This window comes from Spermophilus citellus (assembly GCF_964194105.1).
Source record: "Spermophilus citellus genome assembly, chromosome: 9".
NCBI classification, from domain to species: Eukaryota; Metazoa; Chordata; class Mammalia; order Rodentia; family Sciuridae; genus Spermophilus; species Spermophilus citellus.
Genome location: NC_138191.1, coordinates 57,545,623 through 57,572,602, shown reverse-complemented (window position 1 = coordinate 57,572,602; position 26,980 = coordinate 57,545,623). Strand labels below are relative to the sequence as shown.

General features: G+C 42.8%; 1 protein-coding gene across 1 annotated transcript in view; it reads right to left on the bottom strand.

Moving 5' to 3' along the window:
* The window catches only part of LOC308655317 (retinal-specific phospholipid-transporting ATPase ABCA4), a 159,672-nt gene that overhangs the window by 18,173 nt on the left and 114,519 nt on the right, over positions 1-26,980 (bottom strand). Inside the window, exons 36-44 of the mRNA XM_081305329.1 lie at positions 15,739-15,916; positions 11,315-11,430; positions 10,166-10,313; positions 6,674-6,797; positions 6,168-6,297; positions 2,798-2,918; positions 2,277-2,339; positions 1,699-1,805; positions 475-616 (exon numbers count right to left, since the gene is read on the bottom strand). Coding sequence (XP_081161455.1) covers positions 475-616; positions 1,699-1,805; positions 2,277-2,339; positions 2,798-2,918; positions 6,168-6,297; positions 6,674-6,797; positions 10,166-10,313; positions 11,315-11,430; positions 15,739-15,916 — 1,129 coding nt within the window. The remainder of the gene's footprint in view (positions 1-474; positions 617-1,698; positions 1,806-2,276; positions 2,340-2,797; positions 2,919-6,167; positions 6,298-6,673; positions 6,798-10,165; positions 10,314-11,314; positions 11,431-15,738; positions 15,917-26,980) is intronic.

Here is a 26,980-nt window from a genome sequence, read left to right as displayed (position 1 = left end):
TTTTGCATTTTGATTTTTTTCCGTTTAACAATATTAGAATTAACTCCCATCAGTTCACAGAGATCTTCCTTATTCTTTTTTTTAATAGCTGCACAAGATTTGTTGTGTACATGTACCATAAATTCATCAACCAGTCTACTGTGCCTAAACATTTACGTAATATCCAGTATTTTGTATTATAAATGCAATGAATAACCCGTACATATGCATTTGGGGATGTGTATAACTGCTGGGTTGATAGGTAAGTGTACACATATTTTTTTATATGAATGTAGGAATTTTTTCCTACTTTGTTCACTACTCTATCCCTGGCTTCTAGAACAGTACTTGGCATCCAATAGACACTATAGAGCATTTGTTGGAATGAATAAATTAATGGATAGTATGCTTTAGTTTCCAATCTCTAAATTAACATACTCCATGAAGGCTTATGGTTTGCCAAACTCTTATATGGCCACAACAAATCATTATTACCTTCTCAATTTCTTCTGCTGGTACACCCCGAAGCCGGGCATAAAGGTAGAGGTGTTCTCGGCCCGTGAGCAGGTCATCAACTGCATCAAACTGAGGACAGTAGCCCATATTTTGATGGACTTCAGAAATATTGGTTAAAATACTGTAAGAAGAAACAGCAATTGGTGAGTTTCCTACATAGAGAGAATGACTAGAGATCTGGGCTGGAAAGCTTCTTCCAGGGGGATAAGTAGGCTGACTCTTCTCCTTCCTGCTTTGCTTTAGCAATGCACACCAAATGTACACATTTGGAAATCAAAGCAGGGACCTAGCAAAGAGGCAAACATGTGAGAGGTCATCCGTTGTCCTTTCCCATAGAGGCAGGAAGTCTGTTTAAAATTGCAGAGGGAAGCATTCACCCTCTGGAAGCTGAGGACACAGGCCAGTTTTTCCTTTATACTCTTTGGTGTGGCAAAGCCAAGCATCAGCATGCAGTCATTGCAGACCTAGGGCTCCCAAGAGACCTTTAACAAGTCCCTATCTAGAAACAACCTAGAGAAAGGACACTTCATCATGGTAATTCCGAACTTGGGATCCAGGGGCTCCAGCAGGGTCATGAACATGCTTCAGGGTTCAGTAAATTCCCTGAAACTTTTTACAAAAATGTGTGGAGAGAGGTCATGGGAGGTGCTGGTATATTCTTTTGTATTTTTTAGTACCAGGGATTGAAGTCAGGGGACTCGAACACTGAGCCACATCCCCAGCCCTATTTTGTATTTTTATTTTAGATTTTATGAAACATTTTCACTAAGCAACTCACTGAGTTGCTTAGTGCCTTACTTTTGCTGAGGCTGGCTTTGAACTCTTGATCTGTCTCAGCCTCCCAAACTGCTGGGATTATAGGCATGCACCACCACCCTGCTGGTGTAATCTTTTGTAGGAAGAGGGTGCAGGGTTTATTAGATGCTCAAAAGTTAATGACCCCAGAGAAATGAAGGACCACTGACTTATTGCTTCCTAGAACTTTCTAAGAACCTGTGCTAATAGCACTCTTATAATCATAATTCATTTCCATTTTTCAGTGGATCTCTTATGTACTTTTAGGACCATGCTCTCTGGGAGGCAATGATCTTTCTAGGTCACAGAGTCATTCTGACATAGGGTCTGAAGATCACCTTCCCTATGTTGGATCAGGGATGTGGCCTGTGAGCCACACCCTGAGGCAGAAAGGGCAGGGGCACTCACCTCTTGCCTGCTATAGTGGCATCGCCTGATGTCACTGTGGTGTCCCCTGTGAGCATCTTGAATGTGGTTGTTTTGCCTGCACCATTCACTCCCAGGAGACCAAAGCACTAGGAGAAAAAACAGAGCTGGCCTTGCACAGCAGAATAAGAGGGCCTGGAATGTCTGGCTCCAGTGTCAGTGTGTGATCTGGGGGAGGCATTTGAGACCTGGACTGCCAGTACAGAGGCTACTAGCCACATGTGGCTACTGACACAAAATACACCTAGTCCCAATGGACATTGGCCCTATGTGTAAAATACTCTGGATTTTAAAGGCTTAGAATGAAAAAATGCAAAATAGCTCATCGATACTTTATATTAATTTCATATTGAAATGATAACACTAGACATATTGAGCAAAATTAAAAATATTATTAAATTAGTTTTATATGCTTTTATTTTTTAATGTAATTATTAGAAAATTAAAATTCACTATGTGGCTCTTGTTAGATTCCTATTGAGTAGCTCTGCTTCAGAGGGGAGGAGTCTTGCATAAACTGATTTTCTGAAGCACTTTCATGTTGGTCTGCAGATACCTACCTCACCAGGATGGATTCCAACACATAGCCTGTCCACTGCTGGGCTGGAGGAGCCTGAATAAACCTGCAAGATCCAGAGAAACTGAGGTGAGGACTGAGACAGGGTTAGAGCAGGGAGAGCAAGAGCAAGCAGAGAAAGGTTAGTTTGGGAGAAAACCATCAATGCTCAGAGGTTATGGATTGACATGGGTGTTCAGAGAGCAGCTGTAAGCTCTGAGAATTGTGAAGCTGACCCATGCTGTACAGAAATGGAATGGAGAAAGATCAGTGATGGTCAGCTGAAGGAGCTCTCACTGAGGTTCTGTATCAATATCCAAGGGGAATAGCAGGGTCAAAGCATGTACTAGATGCTCTTGGAAGACAAGTTATAACACAGAGATGATGATGATGCCACATATTAGGAAAACAGAGTGCTTGAAGAAGCAGATCATTTGCTCTAGAGAAGGAACATGACAACGTTGTGCCATCTGAGGTCCAACTAGTAGCACCTCCTAAGCAACATGCCTACGCCTTTTTCTTTACCTTGGTGAGTTGATTTAGCCTTAAGATATCAGTTTTATCTCCACCACTAGTAATTCTTTGTCTCTCTTCAGCCACATCATCATCTTCATCAACAATAGGTTCCTTGGGGGGCTCGGCAATCCTAGGGGAAGGAAGAGGGACAGGATTGGGCTGGGTGTGTGGAGTCCTTGGCACTGTGGTATTCACCTGACCTTTTCTCCAATTCCCTCACTTCTGCTTCCCCTGGACTTCCATCCTCTAGGGCTTTTATTCTAAAAAGTGCTCCTAACAGGAGGTAGGCACAGAGAGGTTGAATGTTCACATCCAGAGTCAGCTCCAGGATCTAGTTCGTGCTGGACCTTTGGCAGGTCATGGACCTTTCTGAACCTTTCCTCTTCCAACCACAGGTTGGAGAGAAGACTCTATCTCATACAGTTTAGTGAAGATGAGCTCAGCACAGTGCCTGGCACAGAGTAAAGACGCAGGACCTAGGAACTTATTACTAAGACTTTTTTTTTCTATGTCAACAACTCAATGAACCTTAGTTGCTGTCTACCAAGCTTTCTATGTTCTTCCACCCACTATGCAAACTCAACCTCTTAAAAACTGCTGTTATCTGGTCATCCCATGCCACCAAACCTTCCATCATTCTCCATCAGCTATAGGCTAAAACCAGATTTCCCAGTTGGAATATCAGAGCCCAGCGCTCCCCCCACCCACCCCGCGCGCGCGCGCGCGCTCTTCCCACCTGATCATTTCACTCTTCTATACTACTGGCGTCTGCCCCTGGTCCTTAGCTCATGCTGGCCTTTGCTACCTTTCACATATTCTCTTCCTCCTGCTCTGCTAAAGGAATCCTCCCATCCTTAAAGGCATAGCTTCTTCTCTGAAATTCTCCCTGACCACCAAGGCCTCTAGTCCCCCCATTTTCCCCTCACTGACTATATCTAGCCCATCACCAAGTTTTGTCTAAAAAACTTCCTGCTATTTATCCAATCAACCTATTTTTCTCCATCTCCTGATGCCACCATTTCTATCCAGGTCACCATGGTTCTTGCCTGAGTACCAATATGGCCTTCTGTCTGGTCCCCCTGCTCTAAGTCCAGGTAAGATCACATCACTTCTCTGATTTAAACACCCCCCAGGGTTGTGTGTTGCCCTCAGGCTTGAGTCCCAAGTCATTAAGATGAGAGGGTATTTCATGACAGATCTGTGCCCCTCCAGATTCATCTCCTGTTCCACTTCACCTTTCACAGCTAATCTGAACTCCTACCATTCCACGCACCATTACTTTCTGGGGCTTCTGTATCTTTGTGTGGGCCCTATCCTTGACAAGAGCACCCTTCCTTTCTCCCCTCCCTGGCTCCTTCTTAATATGGGTGTGGCTGGAAACCAGAGGCTGTGGCATGCCTTTTTGGTCCTCCTTAGGACCCACTCAACTGTGCTGTCCTCAGAGTGTGATGGTAATGGCTTGTTTGGCTGAATAACCCTCTTCTCTACCCTTTCTCACTCATCACAAAGGCCTTTAAAAGATGTGGCCAAAGGCTGGGCTGGGGTTCAGTGGCAGAGTGCTTGCCTAGCAAGCATGAGGCACTAGGTTCTATCCTTAGCACCACATACAAAAAATAAGCAAATAAAATAAAAGCATGGGCTGGGGATGTGGCTCAAGCGGTAGCGCGCTCGCCTGGCATGCGTGCGGCCCGGGTTCGATCCTCAGCACCACATACCAACAAAGATGTTGTGTCCGCCGAGAACTAAAAAATAAATATTAAAAATTTTCTCTCTCTCTCTCTCTCTCTCTCTCTCTCTCTCTTTAAAAATAAAATAAAATAAAATAAAATAAAAGCATGCTGTCCATCTACAACTACAAAAAAAAAAAAAAAAAAAGATGTGGCCAAAGCGGTAGAGAGGTCTTCAAGGGCTGAGGATCCCAAGAACAACAATTCCTCACACTGTGTCCCGTAAGTAGAACCAATTCCTGATCATGTTTTATCAAAAGTGTTTGACCCATTATTTCTTTCAATCCTTATGACCCTGTGAGTAGAACAATAGATTAATTTCCAATGAATCAATTTCCTATGGGTCAAAATCTTAAAAAATATACAAAAGAGCAAGTCCAATGGCTGGGCATGGTGGCACCAGTAATCCCAGTGACTTGGGAGGCTGAGGCAGGAGGATGGAGCCAGCCTTAGCTGACTCAAACCCAGCATCAGCTACTTAGCAAGGCCCTAAGCAACTTAGTGAGATGCTCTCTCTAATAAAATATAAAAGAGGACTGGGTATGTGGTTCAGTGGTTAGGCACCCTTGTACAAAAAATCCATCATCAATCCCTGATACCAAAAAAAAAAAAAAAAAAAACCAAAAAGGCAAGTCCAAACTTGGAATCTTTATTTACATGTGACTAGAATTAGTCTGAGAGAGGAAATATAAAGAAACAAAACACTGGCCAGGTGTAGTGATACACACCTGTAATCCTAGCAACTCAGGAGGCTGAGGCAGGAGGATGGCAAGTTTGAGGCCAGCCTCAGCAACATAGTGAGACCGTTCTCAAAATAAAAAAGAAAAGAACTGGGGAGGTAGCTAGCTCAATGATCAAGTGTCCCTGGGTTTAATCCCCAGTACAAAAAAAAAAAAAAAAAAAGAGAGAAAGAAAAAGAAACAAAACACTGTCAGGAAATTTTGTTAGGGAGGGCCCAGTGATTGCAAAGCCAGTAAAGGTCTGGATTACAGAGGAACCTGGGTTGCTGCTCAAAATGAGGTAGGAGCTGGCAGGGCCTGGGGGAAGAGCCTGGGGAAGATGGGCTGAGCTGGGTTGGGGCCCTGGTCAGTTGACCCAGCCATTGAGAAGTCCTGGTAAAGTTAGAGTTGGCAGCTATTATCCAGCATCCAGGGAGGGAGGGTGAATCATTGCCTCTCACCCCTTCACAGGCTCCTGGCTGCACTCTTGGGGCACGTAGCCCCTATATTACTCCCCATATTCTCTGTCCTATGGTAACCCCACTCAAATTTCTAATTAGCAAAAGGGTATACTTTGTGTTTTCTCAAAATTATTTCCTAGTTCTTTGGATGCTTTTTTAACCATTGTTATTTGCAATGCTATTGTCTAATTTCAAATGAGTATGTGGTAATTAAAGGAGAAGATTAAAATAAAGAATTAAAACTAGTGACATTCTATTTTAAATAGTTTAAAGTTGAGAGTTGGCTTCAATTCTAATATGCCTATTTTAACCCATCTCTTCCTGTGTTATTTAGAATAAGCCGGGCTTTGAGAATGTAAAAAACCATTATGGAGTGGGACTCCTGAGGAAAGAAATGACCATATCAGTATGAATTTCAGTCCAAGACACACTGAGCTGCCCGCTGGAACCCCCAGGTGCAGCAAGGGCATACCATCTGGTGAAGAAGAAGTGTTTCTGGACGAGGAGGTTCAAGAGGAAGTACACCACCCCTTCTGCTGCCATGGCAATCAGGTTCTTCCCAATCAGGTCCCACTGGAATGGATTTGGGGAGTGCTCCTCACCTGGAGATTTGAGGCCACTGAACATCAATAGGGATTGAGTCTGTGTCAGCTGCCCTAGGTACCCCCTAAAAACCTGGCTACAATAGGCCCAACTGGACCAGGCCTCATGCAAGGGATTAAGTAAGAGCCAAACATGAGTCTCATCTTGGCTTTCAAGTCAAAGAGGGAGAGAGTAAAAACCTGCTCTCTGCCCCTCCTATGACTCCTGAGCCATGAGAACAGAGGCACCCTAATCCCTTCTAGGTGGCAGAATAAACCCAAGCCAACACAATGCCTTTCCACCCCAGCCCAGGGTACAGATATGATTGTATCCTGCAATCCTCCCTGCCTCAATGGATCCACGGCCTGGGCTCCATGGACCTTGAATGCCACCCACCAAACCGGGCATAGACGTCTGTCACAGCCTGACTCAGAGCCAGGTCAATGAGGCCCCGGCCCAGGCAGAAGTGGGGGAAGATAATGAGCAGCTTCCTCAGCATGGCGTTGAACCTGAGTATCGTCTGAAACAGAAGGACAACTGTTAGATATAAGGGCTGATGCTGCCTACCCTGTCCTGAGCAGGTGGGCCGGGATGCCCTCTCAGGGTGGGAGCAGGGGAGGTCTGCAGGAAAAGGACTTCCAGTTAGACTGGCCACAGGAGGGATTGGTCAGGAAGGATGCAGAGGGTTTGATGTGGACATCCTGAAGTACTTACTGGAGGTGCCTCAGGACTAGGCCACGGAAGTAATAATAAATTCGTGACTAATCAATGCCTGGGGCTCCCTGTGTCATTCTTGTGAGTAGGAACTGATACCTAGCCCAGCAGCATTTTCTAAATATTTATTGTGCTCAGTGCTATGTGGGCACTGGGGCTAACTGTAAAGAACATGCACATTGCTTTCCTTAATTAACCCTCCATGACTCCATGGACTACAGCAATAATCCATGGAGAAGCAGCGGCCCTGATGCTGTCTCTTTGGGCAGCTCTTCTGCAGACTTTCTTTGCCATGGTGTGGGAGTTCTCCAAGATGCCGTTGCCAGAAGATGCAGCAGCTGCTAGGAGTGTGACTGGGGTCTCCCCTTTGGTACAGCTGTGAGTCAGACCTGAATAGAGGCTCTTCCATCAACTCTATCTTAGTACAGCATGAATCAAACGGGAGCAGGCCTTCAGCTGCCTCCTGGATCTGCTTCTCAGCTCTACACAGGGCAACCTGTCATTGTCTAAGGAGTTTTGGGCACAGCCTCCCTCTAAAAGGTAGAAAGGACACTAAGAAGGTGAGACTGGTGAAATTTGCTGAGCCCAGCTGTCCACTCCCTCTGGCCCATCCCTACACTACACCTCCTACCTCTATAGTCTCTACACTTCTGCAGTTTCCCTCATCCTTCTCTACACCCACCTCCTAACTCTTCCCAGAATGCACTGTGCTCTTTTCCCTCTAGGCTTCTGCATTTGCGGTTTCATTTAGTTTCCCTCCCTCCCTTCTTCCCCTCCCCTCCCCTCCCCTCCCCTCCCCTCCCCTCCCCTCCCCTCCTTCCTTCCTTCCTTCCTTCCTTCCTTCCTTCCTTCCTTCCTTCCTTCCTTCCTTCCTTCCTTCCTTCCTTCCTCTTTTCTTCTCTTCTCCTCCTCCCTCCCTCCTTCCCTCCCTCCCCCCTCCCTCTCTCCTCCCTTTCTCTCCTCTCTCTCCTTCTCCCTCTCTCTCCCCTCTCTCTCCTCTCTCTCCTCCCTCTCTCCCTCTCTCCCTCTGTACTGGGGATTGAATCTAGGGGCACTCTACCACTGAGCTATATTCCCAGAACTTTGTATTTTTTATTTTGAGACGTGTATGGACTGACTGACCTCGAACTTGGGATCTTCCTGCCTCAGATTCCCAAGTGACTAGAATTACATGCTTGTGCCACCAGGCCCAGTGGCATTTGCAATTTCTGACACCTATAGCTCTTAGCAGGAAAGGATGTTCTTTTCCTTTGTGTTCTCTGACAAGATCCCTACCCTTCTTTAGGGAGTCACTCAAGCAGTCCCTTCTCTCTTAGGCCTCCTCTGATTCCTGGGTTAAATATCCTTTCCTCTCTTACCACATTCCTGGGATTATTTCTTTTTTTAATGCACCTACTTTCTCCACTTAAATACCTTGGTTCCCTAAATACCTTGTACAGTAGTTAGCTCATTGTAGGTACTTTATGATTCATTAAATAGGCTAATACTATTCTATTTACTCCAGGCCTGATTCAAGTTGAAAATCCCCCATAAGATGCTCCTAATTCCTGCAGCCCAGCTCTCTGGCCCACTCTGATCTGTAGTCTTTTACATTTCTTGCTCCTTTGATGTTTTATGGACTACCATATATCATGGCTTTTGTCAGTTGCTAACTTTGATGTGCAGCTTGTTTCCTTGCTGGAGCAGGAACTCCTGGGCATAGGATGAGTGAGTCATACTTGTTTCCATTCACATATCTGTCACATGGTGTTCACCTAGTAAATGCCTCCCAACTAAGCAATGATAGCAGCTACCCTAAGAGCCTTATGTGGGATACTGGAAATTTCTGTAGCATTTATTGATCAAGTAAGCAGCTTTTATGGGAAGAAGAGTGCTTAGTAAATGGCTAAGTGCTCAATATGTGGCTGAATGTGACTGCAGGAGGGAGAATGTTCTGAGTTCCTTTTAGCTTGCTATTTAATTATTCTGAAATAACACACCCTCTTAAGACAGTGGGCTGTAAGCCTGTGGCAAAAACAGCTCTGATGAGCAGCATTTTCATCCACCAGGTATGCAGGCCATCTTCTAGCTCTGTGTTCTTATCCATGTCCCTCTGGTTTGTGATCTGCCATATTTCTATTATTAATGGCACAGGTGGGTTAATTCCTGGCTCAGTAGCCACAGAAAACCTCACTAGGTCTGGGGGAAAGTGGCTCTTAGGAGGTCATGGGAGGTTAGCTTAGGGCCTCAGCACAGACTTACCCTCTGTTTTCCCAGCAAGGGCACAGTGCAGATATGCTGGCTGGTGCCCACCCCTTGGACTGTGAAGAATTCATGAGGAAAGGAAGGGCTAGCGAGGTGCCTGAGGATACAGGGACACCAGCAAACCTGAATGCTCTGAGGACAGCCATGAAAGGACTCAGACAGAGCAGGTGGGAGTGTGGAGTAAAGGCAGCCTTGTAGCTACTGCCACTTCTTTTAGGATTCAGCTGGCCATTTCTTTCTGGAAGGGAAAGTCAGAGGGTATGGACAGGACAAGTGGACTTCGTAGCTCAAAACATTTGAGTCATTTGGGACCATGATTTCCTAATCCTGTCCTAGGGATTAACAGGTGCAGGATAGTACATGGTATATGTTATAATTTGCATAAGAAGTGGGAGAAAGAATATTTATATATTTACTTTATGTCTCTAGAACACATTAGAAACTTGAATAAGGTTTCCTCTGGAGAAGGAAACTGGGTGAATCAGAAACAGGGGTAGAAAGGAGATTTTTTCATTATATGTCTTTTGTTCCTTTTACATTTTGAAATCACCTAAATGTGATACCTACTAGTGTCAGTGTGTGTGTGTGTGTGTGTGTGTGTGTAGAAAACCTAACAAACCTAACACTCAGTCCCAGAGGAAACTTCCTTGAAAGGGATATGAAAATCTAAAAAGTCAGGGTCTTGGCAGTCATTTACAGCTTGCAGAATAGGCTTAGAAAATGCAACACTCAGAGCATGCAGATCAGCAAGAAGAAAGGCATGCTGGGAGGGAAAGAAGACAACAATGCTGGTCTAAGCACTGAGCATCTACACATGCAGTGCTTCCCCATGGGTCTGCTTGGCCATTGCATACTCTCTAGTATGCAATATACTCTTAATCAAATAGTATACTCTTAATCAAATAAAGATGCCAAGAAAGTCACACTCACCCGGTTACTCTCAAATAATTCCAAGATGAAGGTGATGGCACTGCTGTTGATGCCGATGAATAGATTAGCACAAGACAAAGCCACATAGGCTGTGCTGGGGACGTCAAACAGGAAGGATGCTGGGTACATCATGGGAATGACTGCCCATCTGTGTGAAATGGCAATACTATGGGAAGTGTTCCAATTGTCATCCTATCAGCTGTACCTAGATAGGATGTACTCCCCTCATGTGTGAGGTGACACATTTGAATGGCCAGAGTCCCAGGGGGAAAAAGAGATGCTCCATCCCTAAGTTCTATGCCCCATCTTTAAATGGAGATCATAAGGCCCGTCCTGACCATCTCATGGGTCATGTGAGGAGCAAATAACAGTGGCTGTGTGTGTATTTTGTTAAACACAATACACAGGAGGGTTCTCCACCCTGCTTCTGGCTCTAGTCTGGATCAGCAAAGCAAAGCTGAAGGTCCCCAGCAGCTCATCATCACAGTTCATTGGGCAGTTCATAGTTCCCTGGCTTCTGAATTCCCCTTTTCCAAGAGAGATGAATGGAAACCATTGCTCTGGTAAGATTTTACTGGCCCACATAGGAAGGGCAGGGATCATTATTTCCATTTTTCAGATGAGGAAACTGGGCCCCACATGGGTGGTTTACTTGTCCATAGTTACACCCATAGAAAGAGGTAGGCCTGGGATATAAAGTTGCATGATGGGCTCTACAACCAGCTGGACTTGGATCTCTGTCACCCTCTAGCCTGACTCAGGAGCAGCTTTCCAGCTGGAGTTTTCTATTATGTGAAAAGAACTCCTGGGCAGTACAGATGGAAGCACAGAGATGGGCAAAGTGCCACGGATGACTCAGGGTTGTGGAGGAACTGGGGAGTGACCAATTCCCAGACTCCAGACAAGGCCACAGTGGGAGTGGAAGAAGAGTCAGACTATGTGGAGCCCTTCCCAATGTCCCTGAATGGACTGGACTGGCCTTAGAAATATCTCTATTGGAAAAGTCAGAAACAGAAGCCAGATTCCTGATTAGCAGATGCAGACCTTGCTAGGGACTGGACACTAACCCTGTGCATCTACCACTGCCGGAAGTCCCACCCCACCCTGGCTTCCCTTTGGTGCCATTAGTTAGGAGCCCAAATGACTTACCCATACAGCATGAGCAGAGCAATAAGGGCAGGACGATTGCTTGGGGACGTGTAGGCTTTCTTCTGAAACCCCACGAAGATGCCCACCACCAGTCCGGCACTCACTGCATAATTCATCTTGAACAGAGAAGATAGCAAGTCATGAACAACTAGGACCTGTTTCATGGTCTGTACAATGAGGGATGGAACCAGGATCCTCCAGATCTTAGGGTCTAGGATTGACTTCATCTGTCTAAACAGTTCCTAGTCTTCCTGATGTCTCCTTCCCCCAGGGACCTTCAGTCTATATCTATGAGATGAATAAATTGTAACATCCAACTGGATCTTTCACTCTTTCTAATTGGTCACGAAGCCCCGCTGATGCTACTTTCTAAGCACATCTCTAGAATTTAGAAAAACTTAAAAAATAGTCATTGACCTCACAAAGCTCAAACAGATGATGACACCCTTTTAAAAAAATGCATTCCTGAAGCCATTAGGTCAGGCACAGGAAGGTGGGCACTCATGGTAGGGTTAGGTCTCAAACAGGATGAAAACCAGAGGAGGGTGAGGAGGGCACCCACAGAGGGTTCCAGGGAGAGTGGTTGAGCCCCAAGGGGATGAGGAAAGTGTTCTTCCAGGGGGCTGAGCTGGTGTGGAGTATCAGAGCCAGGACTGAAGGAAGAGGAGCTCCACAGAGCAGCAAAAGCAGGGAGAGGGGGTATCCATGCAGGGAGGGGTAGTAGTAGAGATGGGGCACTTACTTGTTACTTACAGGTAATAAACTCTGATAGATAAATGATTTGGGGTGATAAAAGCCAGTTTCTCAATCTTGGAGAAGGGAGTTATAAATGCAGAGACAGAAAACTAGAATGAGCCTCTGGTGTTGGACTGGAGCTAAAGGTTTTGGTGAGCATACAGCTTAGTGTGCAGAGACTGAGGAATACAGATGTAAGTGTGTGGATGTCTGTGGAGATACATACGTATCTTCCCTGGGTCTATCTACTGAGAAGACCTGGTCCTAATGACACTGTAGTGGCAGTGAACAAATCTGGCACCCAGATCTTGGTCTCTGAGGGCCACTTTCCCCTGAAATGAACCAGGGCCCTTTGGGGAGATGGTTGGTTCTGGGAAGGGGTGGCCGAAGGATAGGGTAAGCTTGGAGCATCTTATGGTGCCAGGGAGCAGTGAAGTGCTCAAGGAGGATGTAGACATAGTGAAGAAGGCACAGAGGCCAGCTTGAAGGAGCTTTCCCTGCCACACTTGGGACAATCTTCATATTAAGCTAAGTAATGATGGTATGGAGTTATAATCCATCAATTAACACTGGACCCATGACTACATACAAATATATATAAATAAGTAAATGAACAAATGGAAAGTTTGACAACAAACAGGATATTTGCACATATTAAAAGTACTTCTCAAAATTTTTTTTTCAATTATAAAGAGAAAGAGAATAGTTCTGACAGTGGAGAGTAGTTCTGACAGTAGACACCTTCTTAAGTGAAAAGGTAAACATCCTCAGTAATAGGACAACTTAAACTGGAAGCAAGCTGATAAGATGCAAAAAGAACCCAGCTTCCATTTCATGACACTGCTGCCTGGGACACTCTACCTCACGGGGAAGGCTCAGGCAAACCCAGATTGAAAGATGTTCTGCAAAAGAAATGGCCTGTAATCTTCAAAAGGACTAAGACCACAAGTATTAAGGAAAAAAGAGAAACTAACTGTACCAGGCTAATGGAGACTAAAGAGACAGGACAATCAAATGCAAGGCAAAATTCTGAGCTAGGTCCTTGTCTAAAAAAGACGTCATTGGTGCAATTGGTAAAACTTGAGTGGGGTCCAAGAAACAGGTGGCAGTGGTGCCCCAGCACTGGTTTCCTGAAGTTGACAGTTATGCAGTGGTTGAAGGGGGCAAGTCCTCATTTGCAGGAGATAAATATTGAAGATGCTGGTGTATGTGTGTGTGTGTGTGTGTGTGTGTGTGTCAGAAAGAGAGAGAGAAGTGGGGGGAGAATCTTGTCAAGAAGTTGCTTCCAAATGATCCAGATAAAAGTTTTACACTGTACTTGACATTTTTACATAAGCCTTACATTTCTTTTCAATATTTAAAAGAAAAGGAGATGACACATATAAAAAGATAGGAATTTAAAACACCACAGATGTGCTAAGTGACTGATATAAACAATAATTGTTCATTTGATGATGACTCCCAGGTGTGTTTTTTTCTTTTTACCACTGGCTAATGAGGGTGATTCTGTTATCTGGCAGTTCAGCCAGGAAACCTGCCTGGATCTGCCCACATGAGAAGCAGGCAAATAATAAAAAAAGAAAAAGCAAATTTTATGCAACTCTTTTTTTTTCTGTTTGAATTTTATACAGCTTCTTCTCTCCAGATGGACCCAACTGCATACAATTCATATTTACTTTTTCCATCATTTGCCTATTTCTTTTTTTTTTAAAGAGAGAGGAGAGAGGAGGGAGGGAGGGAGGGAGGGAGGGAGGGAGAGAGAGAGAGAGAGAGAGAGAGAGAGAGAGAGAGAGAGAGAGGGAGAGAGGGAGAATTTTTAATATTTATTTTTTAGTTCTCGGCGGACACAACATCTTTGTTGGTATGTGGTGCTGAGGATCGAACCTGGGCCGCACACATGCCAGGCGAGCGTGTTACCGCTTGAGCCACATCCCCAGCCCCAATTTGCCTATTTCTTATGTGGGAAGGTGGCTAGATCCAGCCAGGTGGAATCCAGGAAGGCTCTCTGGCCTGGCTGCTGGTAACAAAAGATTTCTGAAATTCAGCACTACAGATTCTGAGATTCAGATTCCAGGCCAGCTTTAAAATTCTAAAGCATCAGGAAGCCTGCCAACACCATACCCAGTGCACTATCTTCTCTCCTCTAACCCTTCAACGGATGGACCAGGGTCTATGTTGTCAGTATGGCCTCCACCCCAGATGGCCACTGTGTCCTTCTAGCTGTATCTTTCTATAGGCTGAGTCCTCTCTTTGTAGACACACACATAGGTCAACTCAAGTGCAAATGGTATTCCTCATCTTTTAAAAATGAAAATGTATATATGTATATCTCAGCACTTTAATAAGTAGCTTCTCAGAGAAGGAGAGCCTGGATCCTTTCATGTTAAAATCTCAGGGCCACTGTAGCCTCTGCCCAAAGAGAAGCCTGCAGCTTCTAAGTTCCTATGAGCTTGTGTTTTTTTTTCACGCAGATTGAAAAGAAAGGAAAGAATTTAAACACTACTGAAAATTTCTAGCTTTTGAATTAGTTGAGTCAGATTAAAGAAATCATGTATTCAGGAATCCTAATTTTCAGTATTATTGTCAAAAGCCACAGAGAGGGTCACTTGTACTGGCCTCTACAAGATGCTACTTCTGGCCTCCACCAGTTGATATATCATCTGGTGGAGCTCACAGTGGTCTTAGGATGCTGAGATGAATCAAATGTGTCCTCACATTACTGATGACACCCAGAAGAGATGAGTTGTTGTTTTCTGTCTCTCTCCTTTTTTTGCTGTATTGGGGATTGAACTTGGGACCTTATACATGCAAGGCAGGTGTTCTACCATTGGGCTACACCCCAGCCCCTGGTTGGTGTCACAATGATCCTTGCTATATTATAACTAGGCCTTTGCTACCAATAAGTTCTGACCATGTGGCCTGTCATAAAGTACCCCATTCTAATTCTTCCCTGTTCCCAGAAACCTTGGTTGTGAGCAATGTGGTAGTCCATTGTTGCTCTGATAATTTTTTCTTATTTTCCCTAAAGTGGTGGCTAATCTGATATAGTGAAGGTCTGTCTGATTACTTTGGGGAAGCAAAATAAAGCTCCTGGGTAGAGTTTCCAGATTTGCAAATAAAGATACCAAATGCTCAATAAGCTTGAATTTCAGATAAATGGCCACTAGTTTTTTTTTTAGTATAAATATGTCCTATGCAATATTTAAAGTGGGATATACTTACACTAAAACTTTACTCATTGTTTGTTTGAAATTCAGATTTAACTGGGCATCCTATATTCATCTGGTGAACCTCTAAGGAAGTGCTACCTTAGAATTTTTGGGAATGAGGTGGGATTTAAGAAGGAGATTTTGGGTGAAGAACCCCTTGGTCCATTCCCACATCCAAACTATTTTGGGGAAAGCCAGACTCCTGCCTGCAGTGCAGTGATTGGGTCAGAAAACCCCTTAGTGCAGACACAGAGCCCTCAGTCCACAGTTGTGAAGTTGTGATTCACAGCCTTCCTCAGCTCTGGGATCCTAGTGCCTTTCTAAGATGATGTCAAGGGACAGTAGCACACAAAGCCATTAGCTGAGTACCTTCCAGCAGCCCGGGCAGTGCAAGAACCCCTCCATGTAGTGTCTTTTCTGTCAGAGCACACTTGAGTGCCACCTTGGGCCCAAGAAGGTGAGGGAAGGCCTGACACTTACAATGTCCCAGAGGAAGTTGGTCATCCAGTAGGTGATGGCACTCACTCCACTGACAAACTGGAGGTGCTTGGCTTTATTCATCCTTTCCTGAATCAAGTAGAGGACAAAGCTGGCTGGGACAAAGGACATGGCAAAAATCACACAGATGGCAACGACAGCATCCACTGATGTGGTCAGCCTGCAGCAGGAGAGAGATACAGGGAGAGAAAGGTGAAGAAACAGGAGCATAAACAGGAGAAGATGCACGGTAGGCACTGGCAGTCCTTACCCAATCCAGGTAATGGCCTCCAGACTCCCAGTCCCCAGCCTGAAGCTTGTCATTGCCCTGAACTGTCTTAATCAGTCTGGGTCAAGGTTAAGGGGATATTTGTAGGCTGCCTTTCTGTTTCATGTGAGCATTTCTAGACAACCCCCCACTTTTTTTGAGAGAGAGAGAGAGAGAATTTTTTATTTTTTATTTTCTTTAGTTTTTCGGTGGACACAACATCTTTATTTTTTTAATGTGGTGCTGAGGATCAAACCCAGTGCCCCGCACATTCCAGGCCAGCACGCTACCGCTTGAGCCACATCCCCAGCCCAACCCTTCTTTATATTATGTTTTGGAGGGGCCCAGCTTCCGCCTTCGCGGTAGGCAGACTGCGCGGCCTGAGAGGGGGCACAGCCGCCCACTGGCGCGGTAGACAGACCACCCCAACTGGAGGAGGGGCCCAGCTGCCAACTGTGCGGTAGGCAGACCACCCCAACTGGAGGAGGAGCCCAGCCTCCCACCTGCGCGGTAGACAGACCACCCCAACTGGAGGAGGGGCCCATCCATCCGCCCATGCGGTCACCTGACCGAGCTCTGGATAAACATAAGGTTTCCCCAATACCCCCCACCTCATCAAACACCTTATGAGAAAAACTGATGGAACTCATCTTGGAAGATCCCACCAACCCTTAAAACCCACCAACCGGTGGGCATGGCTACCAGCTTGGTTCTGCAGCGGATCAGGCACCTGGTTTACATCTCAGAGAATAAGAATAGAGAGGCCACAGGTGGAAGCTCAAGTCCTCTCACACTGACTACCACCACCATCCTGAACCCAGAGACTCAAGCTAGGAATAGCCAATGTCACCAACTGGAAGAAAACAGAGTTCTGAGAGACGTTTTTTTCTTTCTTTTTTTCTCTTCTCTCTCTCTTTTCATCCATTCAGCCAGTCTCCTCTACCCTTCCCTCTCTGGTCCTTGCAACTTCAACATACGTGAAACCAAAAATTGTGCATGAAAAAGGTCTTTAACAACTGAATTACCAGAATAATATAATATAGAGGAATTGCATATGCTCCACATCCCTCCCCCCTTTTTATTTCTTGTCTTTTTTCTCTTATTTTCTTTTTCCTGCTCTCTTTTTTCTCTTTCTTTCCTTGTTATTTGTTTTTCTCCTTCTTACTCCCTCTATCCCACTTGCAACCCCCTAAATTTTACTATTTATAAGTAGGGTAATCTTATAAATACAGATAGGAATTTGAATCTATACATTCTTCCATAAATTACCCATTTATTGGTTAGAGCTTTCCAAAGTTACTAAGTTAGATTAACCCTATACCCTCACTCCTTTCCCCCTAATCATAACATCCTACACCTGAAATTCAGTTTCCTTCAAGCTACCAGAAACGGTATGCTTTTCATGAAACTAATGACTATATTTGTAAATGATAATCGAAACCAACATTTGTAGACATAGAATCTAGCTATAAATGTAGTAATAAGGAAAATGTGTGCTTAGATGATGTACTATTGATATTGAGAACTGTTAACATTGTCTTTCTCCACAAAAGGGGACTTTGCAACTATACAAGAGCAATATAAATACATAGGGGGAAAATCAATAACACAACAGTTTTACAAAGCAGAAAGAAACGTGAGCAGTATGAAAAGACAAGGAAAGAAAGACCACAAGCAATGCAGGTCAACTCAACTTTAGAAGAGGTAATATCTGCAGCAGATGGAATGTGAGATAAAGAATTCAGGATATACATGCTTCAGATGATCTGGAGTCTCAAGGAAGACATGAGACAGCAAAATCAGACAATGAAAGATCACTTTGACAATGAATTACATAAACAAATCCAAGAAGCAAAAGATCAACTATACAGGGAGATAGAGGTTATAAAAAACAAACAGAAATCCTAGAAATGCAGGAAGCAATAAACCAAATTAAAAACTCAAATGAGAGTACTACCAGAAGAGTAGAACACTTAGAAGATAGAACATCAGACAATGAAGACAAAGTATTTCAACTTGAAAAGAACATAGACAGCTCAGCAAGACTGTTAAGAAACCATGAGCAGAACATCCAAGAAATACAGGATAACATAAAGAGACCAAAGAGTTATTGGGATACAGGAAGGTATAGAGGTCCAAACCAAAGGAATGAGCAATCTGTTCAAAAAATAATATGAGAAAACTTCCCAGACTTGAAGAATTAATCCCAAATCCTAGAAGCCTACAGGACGATGAATGTGCAAAACCATAAGAGATCCACACCTAGACACATTATAATGAAGATGCCCAACATACAGAATAAGGAGAGAATTTTAAAAGTTACAAGAGAAAGGAAGCAGATTACATTTAGGGGTAAACCAATCAGGATAACAGCTGATCTTTCAACACAGACTCTGAAAGCTAGAAGATCCTGGAACAACATATTTCAAACGCTGAAAGAAAATGGGTTCCAACCAAGAATTGTGTATCCAGCGAAATTGAGCTTCAGGATGGAAGATGAAATTAAAACCTTCCATGATAAACAAAAGTTAAAAGAATTTGCAGCTAGAAAACCAGCTCTTCAAAACATCTTCGGCAAAACATTACAGGAAGAGGAAATGGAAAATAACAATGAAAACCAACAGCGGGAGGTAGTACAGTAAAGGGAAAAAATAATCAAAGAGGAAAAACAAATCATGTTAAGTAACATAAATAAACAAATATGGCTGGAAGTACAAACCATATCTCAATAGTAACCCTAAATGTTAATGGCTTAAACTCACCAAACAAGAGACACAGGCTAGCAGAATGGATCAAAAAAAAAAAAAAAAAGATCCAACAATATGCTGCCTACAGGAGACACATTTGATAGGAAAGGACATACACAGACTGAAGGTGAAAGGTTGGGAAAAATCATATCACTCATATGGACCTCGGAAACAAGCAGGAGTGTCCATACTCTTATCAAATAAAATAGACTTCGAGCCAAAGTTAATCAAAAGGGATAAAGAGGGACACTGCATACTGCTCAAGGGAACCATACACCAACAAGACATAACAATCATAAATATATATGCCCTAAACAATGGTGCAGCTATGTTCGTCAAACAAACTCTTCTCAAGTTCAAGAGTCAAACAGACCACCATACAATAATTATGGGAGACTTCAACACACCCCTCTCACCACTGGACAGATCTTCCAAACAAAAGTTGAATAAAGAAATTATAGAACTCCATAATACAATTAATAACCTAGACTTAATTGACATATATAGAATATACCACCCAACATCAAGAAGTTACACTTTTTTTCTCAGCAGCACATGGATCCTTCTCAAAAATAGATCATATATTATGTCACAGGGCAACTCTTAGAAATTATAAAGGAGTAGATATAATACCATGCATCCTATCTGATCATAATGGAATGAAACTGGAAATCAATGATAAAAGAAGGAAGGAAAAATCCTGCATCACTTGGAGAATGAACAATAGGTTACTGAATGATCAATGGGTTACAGAAGACATCAAGGAGGAAATTAAAAAATTCTTAGAGATAAATGAAAACACAGACACAACATATTGGAATCTATGGGACACAATGAAAGCAGTTCTAAGAGGAAAATTCATGCTTGGAGTTCATTCCTTAAAAAAAGAAAAAAACAACAAATAAAGGATCTCACATTTCATCTCAAAACCCGAGAAAAAGAAGAGCAAAACAATAGCAAAAGTAGTAGAAGGCAAGAAATAATTAAATCGGAGCTAAAATCAATGAAATTGAAACAAAAGAAAGAATTGAAAAAATTGACAAAACTAAAAGTTGGTTCTTTGAAAAAATAAATAAGATTGACAGACTCTTAGCCATTCTAATAAAAAGAAGAAGAGAGAGAACTCAAATTACTAGCATTAGGGATGAAAAAGGCAATATCACAACAGACACTTCAGAAATATAGAAGATAATTAGAAATTATTTTGAATCCTTATACTCCAATAAAATAGAAGATAGTGAAGGCATCGATAAATTTCTTAAGTCATATGATCTGCCCAGATTGAGGCAGGAGGATATACACAACCTAAACAGACCAATATCAATTGAGGAAATAGAAAAAGCCATCAAAAGACTACCAACTAAGAAAATCCCAGGACCGGATGGGTATACAGCAGAGTTTTACAAAACTTTTAAAGAAGAACTAATACCAATACTTTTCAAGCTATTTCAAAAAATAGAAAAAGAGGGAGAACTTCCAAATTCATTCTACAAGGCCAACATCACCCTGATTCCTAAACCAGACAAAGACACTTCAAAGAAAGAAAACTACAGACCAATATCTCTAATGAACATAGATGCAAAAATCCTCAATAAAATTCTGGCAAATCGGATAAAGAAACATATCAAAAAGATCATGCATCATGATCAATAGGATTCATCCCTGGGATGCAAGGCTGGTTCAATATATGGAAATCAATAAATCACATCAATAGACTTAAAGATAAGAAACATATGATCATCTCGATAGATGCAGAAAAAGCATTCGACAAAGTACAGCATCCCTTTATGTTCAAAACTCTAGAAAAACTAGGGATAACAGGAACATACCTCAATATTGTAAAAGCTATCAATGCTAAGCCTCAGGCTAGCATCATTCTGAATGGAGAAAAATTGAAGGCATTCCCTCTAAAATCTGGAACAAGACAGGGATGCCCTCTCTCACCACTTTTGTTCAACATACTTCTCGAAACACTGGCCAGAGCAATTAGACAGACAAAAGAAATTAAAGGCATAAAAATAGGAAAAGAAGAACTTAAATTATCACTATTTGAGGATGACATGATTCTATACCTAGCAGACCCAAAAGGGTCTACAAAGAAACTGCTAGAGGTAACAAATGAATTCAGCAAAGTGTCAGGATATAAAATCAACACGCATAAATCAAAGACATTCCTGTATATCAGCGACAAATCTTCTGAAATGGAAATGGGACAACCACCCCATTCACAATATCCTCAAAAAAAAAAAAATAAAATACTTGGGAATCAACCTAACAAAAGAGGTGAAAGACTTATACAATGAAAACTACAGAACCCTAAAGAGAGAAATAGAAGATCTTAGAAGATGGAAAAATATACCCTGTTCATGGATAGGCAGAACTAACATCAAAATGGCGATATTACCAAAAGTTCCCTATAGGTTTAACGCAAAATCCCAACGGCATTTCTTGTAGAAACAGATAAAGCAATCATGAAATTCATATGGAAAAATAAAAGACCCAGAATAGCAAAAGCAATTCTAAGCAGGAAGTGTGAATCAGGTGGTATAGCGATACCAGATTTCAAACTATACTACAGAACAATAGTAACAAAAACAGCATAATACTGGTACCAAAACAGTCAGGTGGACCAATGGTACAGAATAGAGGACACAGAGACCAATCCACAAAATTACAACTTTCTTATATTTGATAAAGGGGCTAAAAGCATGCAATGGAGGAAGGATAGCATCTTCAACAAATGGTGCTGGGAAAACTGGAAATCCATATCCAACAAAATGAAACTGAATCTCTTTCTCTCGCCATGCACAAATGTTAACTCAAAATGGATCAAGGAGCTTGATATCAAATCAGAGACTCTGTGTCTGATAGAAGAAAAAGTTGGGAGGAACAACATGGCGGCGGGCGGAGAGGCAGCGCTTTCAATACCCCCTCAAGGATGGGGTCATAAAGACGCATAGATAATGCTTAGATTCTACCAATGGAGAATCTCCTAGCAAAATTCCACTGAAGAGAGACCGGCCAGGAGCTACTAGGATTTTTTGAAGTGACAGTTTGCTCCAGACGAGCAAATCCCCGCCATGAGATGCAGAGGTCCAGATCCGCAGAGGTCCAGATCCGCAGAGGTCCAGATCCGCGGCTGCCCGCCCGCCCGTTCACAGCCAACGTGACTGGGTCCTACTAGCCTCTGAGACGCAGCTTGGCAGGAAGAGGTCTTTAGCCAAGCCTTCATGAAATAGCGAGCCAGGAGCTGAGGCCAACCAGGGACGGACCAGTCCCACCCCTCCCTTCGGAAACTCCAGCAAGGAGCCTGGGACCCACCATAGCAGAGGGGTGATGTCATCGGAGTCTAGCTGACAGAATTCCTTCCCAGCAGAATCCACTTTAGCAGGTGTGTGACTCCCGCCCCATCCAGATACAGGCAGCCAGGAAACTTCGGGGATCTTTCTGGGGGCGTGTCTGTGGGGAAGCAGAGGGGATCCCCAACCCCCAACCCCCCATATCACCAGCGTTGACTACCAAGGTCTTAGCTGCCAGTTTACTACAGAACTGGGGCTTAACTGGGATGCGCGGTGGGGCTGCAAGTGTAACTAGATCTTTGGGGAACCGCTTCAGGTGAACAGGACCTGGCCGGCCGGCTGACAGGAGGAAGCGGGGAGGGGCCAGAGAGGTGAAATGGCGCTGGATTGACAAGTCTGAGAGACTCCCAGGAGACGCCTTACAGGGATTGCTATTGGCAGGTAGAGGGCAGAGGCTCCGCTCGGAGGGCACAGCTCCGCCTACTGGAAGAGAAAAAAATGGATCTCTAAGACGTCCATTTTTTTTCTGCTTCTCTCTCTGTTCCTCTCTCCCCTTTTCCTTCCTTCTTTCTTTCCTGTTTCAAGTCTTATTGTTCTTTTCATTCTCCTCTAATCTATATATCTCTCTCTCCTTCTTTCTATTTAAGAGCACCTTCATTCCCCTACCCCCCAACTTTCATCCCAAGCATTACTTCTTCCATTATGTGTAATTGTCTAAATGCAAATAGGTGAATGTCTCAAGGCTGTCTATAGGGGTCCTAAATACCTAGCTACTACCAACACCCTGATCCAATCACCTGTTAGTATCCCCCCTCAGTAGAGCAATCTTCTAAAGTAGCCAAGACATACTAACCCTCATACCATCATAGCACCTAACCTAAACATAAAGTCCTAAGAACAAACAACAAATCCCTATATGCATACAGAACCTGGAAGTCTTTTATGAATTGAATAAATCAGCTTTAAAGTACAATAAAGCCCAACATTTCTAGGCATAATCTCCCACCACAAAGGAGAGACAAGAGACATATACAAAGACAAAACAAATGTATAGGAGAAAGCAGTTACACAGCAGTGAAACAGAGCTGGAAAGTAACGTGAACAACATGAAAAAACAAGGGAAAAAAGGATTACAAACAATGCAGGACAACTTAAATCTACAGGAGGACCTAGAAGCATCAGAAACATGGACAGGGAAAGAAATCAAGGCATACCTAACTCAGATGGAACGGAATATTAGAGAAGACATGAGACAGCAAATCCAAGCAATGAAAGTATACTTTGAAAATGAATTAAACAAACAAATTCAAACTGCCAAGAACGAGCTTTGCCAGGAGATAGAGATTTAAAAAAAAAAAAACCAAACAGTAATCCTAGAAATGCAGGAATCCATAAACCAGATTAAAAAGTCTAACGAAAATATTACAAATAGACTAGATCAAGTAGAAGTCAGAACATCAGATAATGAAGACAAAGTTTATCAACTTGAAAAGAATATAGTCAACACAGAAAGGATGCTTAAATCTCACGAGCAATCTATCCAAGAGATATGGGATCTCATCAAAAATACAAATTTGAGAGTCATTGGGATAAAAGAAGGCACAGAGGTTCAAACCAAAGGAATGGACAACTTATTAAATGAAATAATCCTAGAAAACTTCCCAGAAATGAAAGATGGAATGGATTGCCAAATCCTGGAAGCCTACAGGACCCCAAACATCCAAAACCGTAATAGACCAACTCCAAGACATATAATTTTGAAGATAGCCAACATACAGAACAAGGAGAGAATATTAAAAGCTACGAGAGAAAGGAGACAGATTACATTCAGGGATAAACCAATTAGTGTGGAGAGCCATTCTGACACATGATTGGGTGACTCCCGTTAAGGGCCTGAGGCGCTCTGGCTGTGTCGGAGCTTTCCCGACCCTTTCCTGATGAGAGAGCCCATCCGTGTGGGGGTGTGCGTGACCACTGACCCCAGAGACCCAATCACTGACCCTGACCTTGGAGTGCAGCCCCCCCTCAACCTTCATTGGATGGAATTCTCCCCTAAATCTCTTGTTCCCCAAATAAAAGGCTTCTCCCAGGTGTGTTCGCTCTCTCTCTCTCCTGCTAGCCCAGAGTAATCCTCGCTGCCCTGCTGGGCGGCTAGAGGCGGGAACCAGGGAGGCGAGCCATCTCGGACCTAGCAATATAAATAAGGTAACTGGTTTGTGTGTTTTATTTCGATCTCTTCTAACTAACTTTATGCCTAGAACCTCATTAATCAAACCACTGCGCAGGCCGCGTGGTAGAATTTGCGCCCAACGTGGGGCATTCTGAATTAGTTAGATTGAGTGGGAGCGCGCGCTAAAAAGATAAGGAAAAGAACAAAGAGGAAATAAGGAATAAAGAGGAAATAAGGAAAATAAGGAATAAAGATAAAGATAAAGGAAGAGGTGACATTTGGGTCACAAAAGTACCTGGAGATATTGAAGGAAAGAGACGTTAAATTACTTAAAATGGGAAATTCTACTTCTTCGGATAAGGAAATGTATCTGACTATTTTAGACAGTATAATTAATCAGAAAGGAAAATAGATAAAGAAAACTCAGTTATTACAATTCTTAAAGATTGTAGGTGAATATTGTCCTTGGTTTTGTGACCAAGAGTCTCCAAATTTACTTACTTGGGAGAAATTAGGAAGGAAAAAAGTTTGTCTTTTTAAATATATGGGCCAGAGTTCGCGGCCCCCTGAAGACCTTTTAAAAGGCATTCAAAGAGCTGTTAAGTCTATTCAAATGGAAAATAAGCCTGAGGCTAAGTTAATTCCCTTTCCCTTGAGCCGTTTAAAAACAAAAGCCAGGCGAAAGGTTAGAAATGTGAACTTAGACTCGCAGCCCCATGCGGAGAATTCAGATGGCGCAGATCAGCCCGCTTTCTCACTGCCGCCGGCATTTCCTCCTAGCGGGAGCCCGGGAATTCCAGGGGAGGTCGCACAGTGTGACGTCATCGCGCCGACCATGGGGGCCGCCATCTTTAGATTTACCGGAGCAAAACAAACAGTTTCCATGCCGACCATGGGGGCCGCCATCTTTAATTTTACCGGAGCGGAACCACAGTTTCCATACAAACCCCTAATGATTTTCAAGGCTTTTAAGAGAGATATTTTAGCCAAAATGGGATTGTTATTAGTTACTCCAAATTCTATAAGGTCAGTTGAGGAAGTTAATCAGAGATATTTTCCTGGAGATGATAAGGAGACCTTTCAGGAAGAATATCTGTTTACAAGCCAGTCTCCACGACAAAGATTAGTAAATACTCCAAACCAAAATTTTTACTAGGGGCCCTGAGTACTTCCCCGATCCCTAAGACAGCTGAAAAAATCACGTGGCTCACAGAGGAGCCTATATGGATTTCTCAGTGGCCCATCTCCGGGGAAAATCTTAAAATAATTCATAGATTAGTTGAGGAACAACTTCAGGCTGGTCATATTGAACCAACACTTAGTCCTTGGAATACACCTATTTTTGTTATTAAGAAAAAGTCAGGAAATTGGAGATTACTACAGGATTTAAGGGCAATAAATCAGGCAATTCAGCCTATGGGATCATTACAGCCAGGACTTCCCTCCCCCACAGCCATTCCTTTAGATTATAGCTTGATGGTAATAGATTTAAAAGACTGTTTTTTCTCTATAAGGATACATCCTGAAGATTGTGAAAGATTTGCTTTCACTGTCCCAGCAATTAATTTTAAGGAACCTGTTAAAAGATACTGCTGGAAGGTACATCCTCAGGGAATGCGTAATAGTCCTACACTGTGCCAAAAATATGTTGACCAGTCAATAGATCCCATTAGGAATAGCTTCCCTGATGCCTACATTATTCATTTTATGGATGATATATTATTGGCTCATGCTAATCCAGAAGTACTTTCAGAAATTTTTACTCAGTTAGAGACTTCGCTTACAGCAATGGGTTTATGTATAGCTCCTCAAAAAATTCAAAAAGTATCTCCTTTTCAATATCTAGGTCAGATAATTCAAGGGAGTACAATCCGTCCTCAAAATCTTCAAATAAGAGTTAAGGAGTTACATACCCTTAATGATTTTCAAAAACTATTAGGAGATATTAACTGGCTAAGACCATCTTTAAAACTAACTACTTCTGAGTTAAGTCCTTTATTTCAGATATTACAAGGAAATCCTTCTCCAACCTCTCCATGTCAACTAACTTTAGAGGCCAAGGCAGCCTTAAAGAAAGTGGAAATTGCAATTAAAAATGCACAGCTTACTAGAATAGATCCTAAAGAAATAATGTATTTATTAATATTTCCAACTGAACATACCCCAACAGGATCCATATGGCAAAGATTAGGAGTTATTGAATGGATTTATTTATCCCACTCCCCTCAAAAAACATTAATTCCTTTTCATGATTCTATAGCTCAATTAGTAATGAAAGGTAGAACTAAGATTTTACAATTAATTGGATCTGAGCCTGATATCATAATTATTCCATTTTCTGTTCAACAGACTAATTGGCTTTTTCAAACTTCTAGCTCCTGGCAGATAGCTTTTGCAGATTTCCCTGGCCAGATAGATAGCCATTATCCTTGTGATAAGATTGTACAATTTACATCATTAACGTCACTTATTTTTCCAAAGATTGTACGTTCTCATCCAATAGAGGAAGCCTTATCGGTGTTCACGAATGGTTCCAACTCTGGTAAGGCAGGTTTCTTCAGCCGTGTTCCCACAGAGGTAATACAAACTTCTTATACTTCTGCCCAAAGAGCAGAGCTCCAAGCTCTGATTTGTGCCTTAGATTATTTTTCAAATGAGCCTATTAATATTTATTCTGACAGCTTATATGCATTCGGAGTTACCAAAAATATTGAAACCTCAGTTATTGGGTTTACTTCATCACAGGAGTTATTTGAATTAT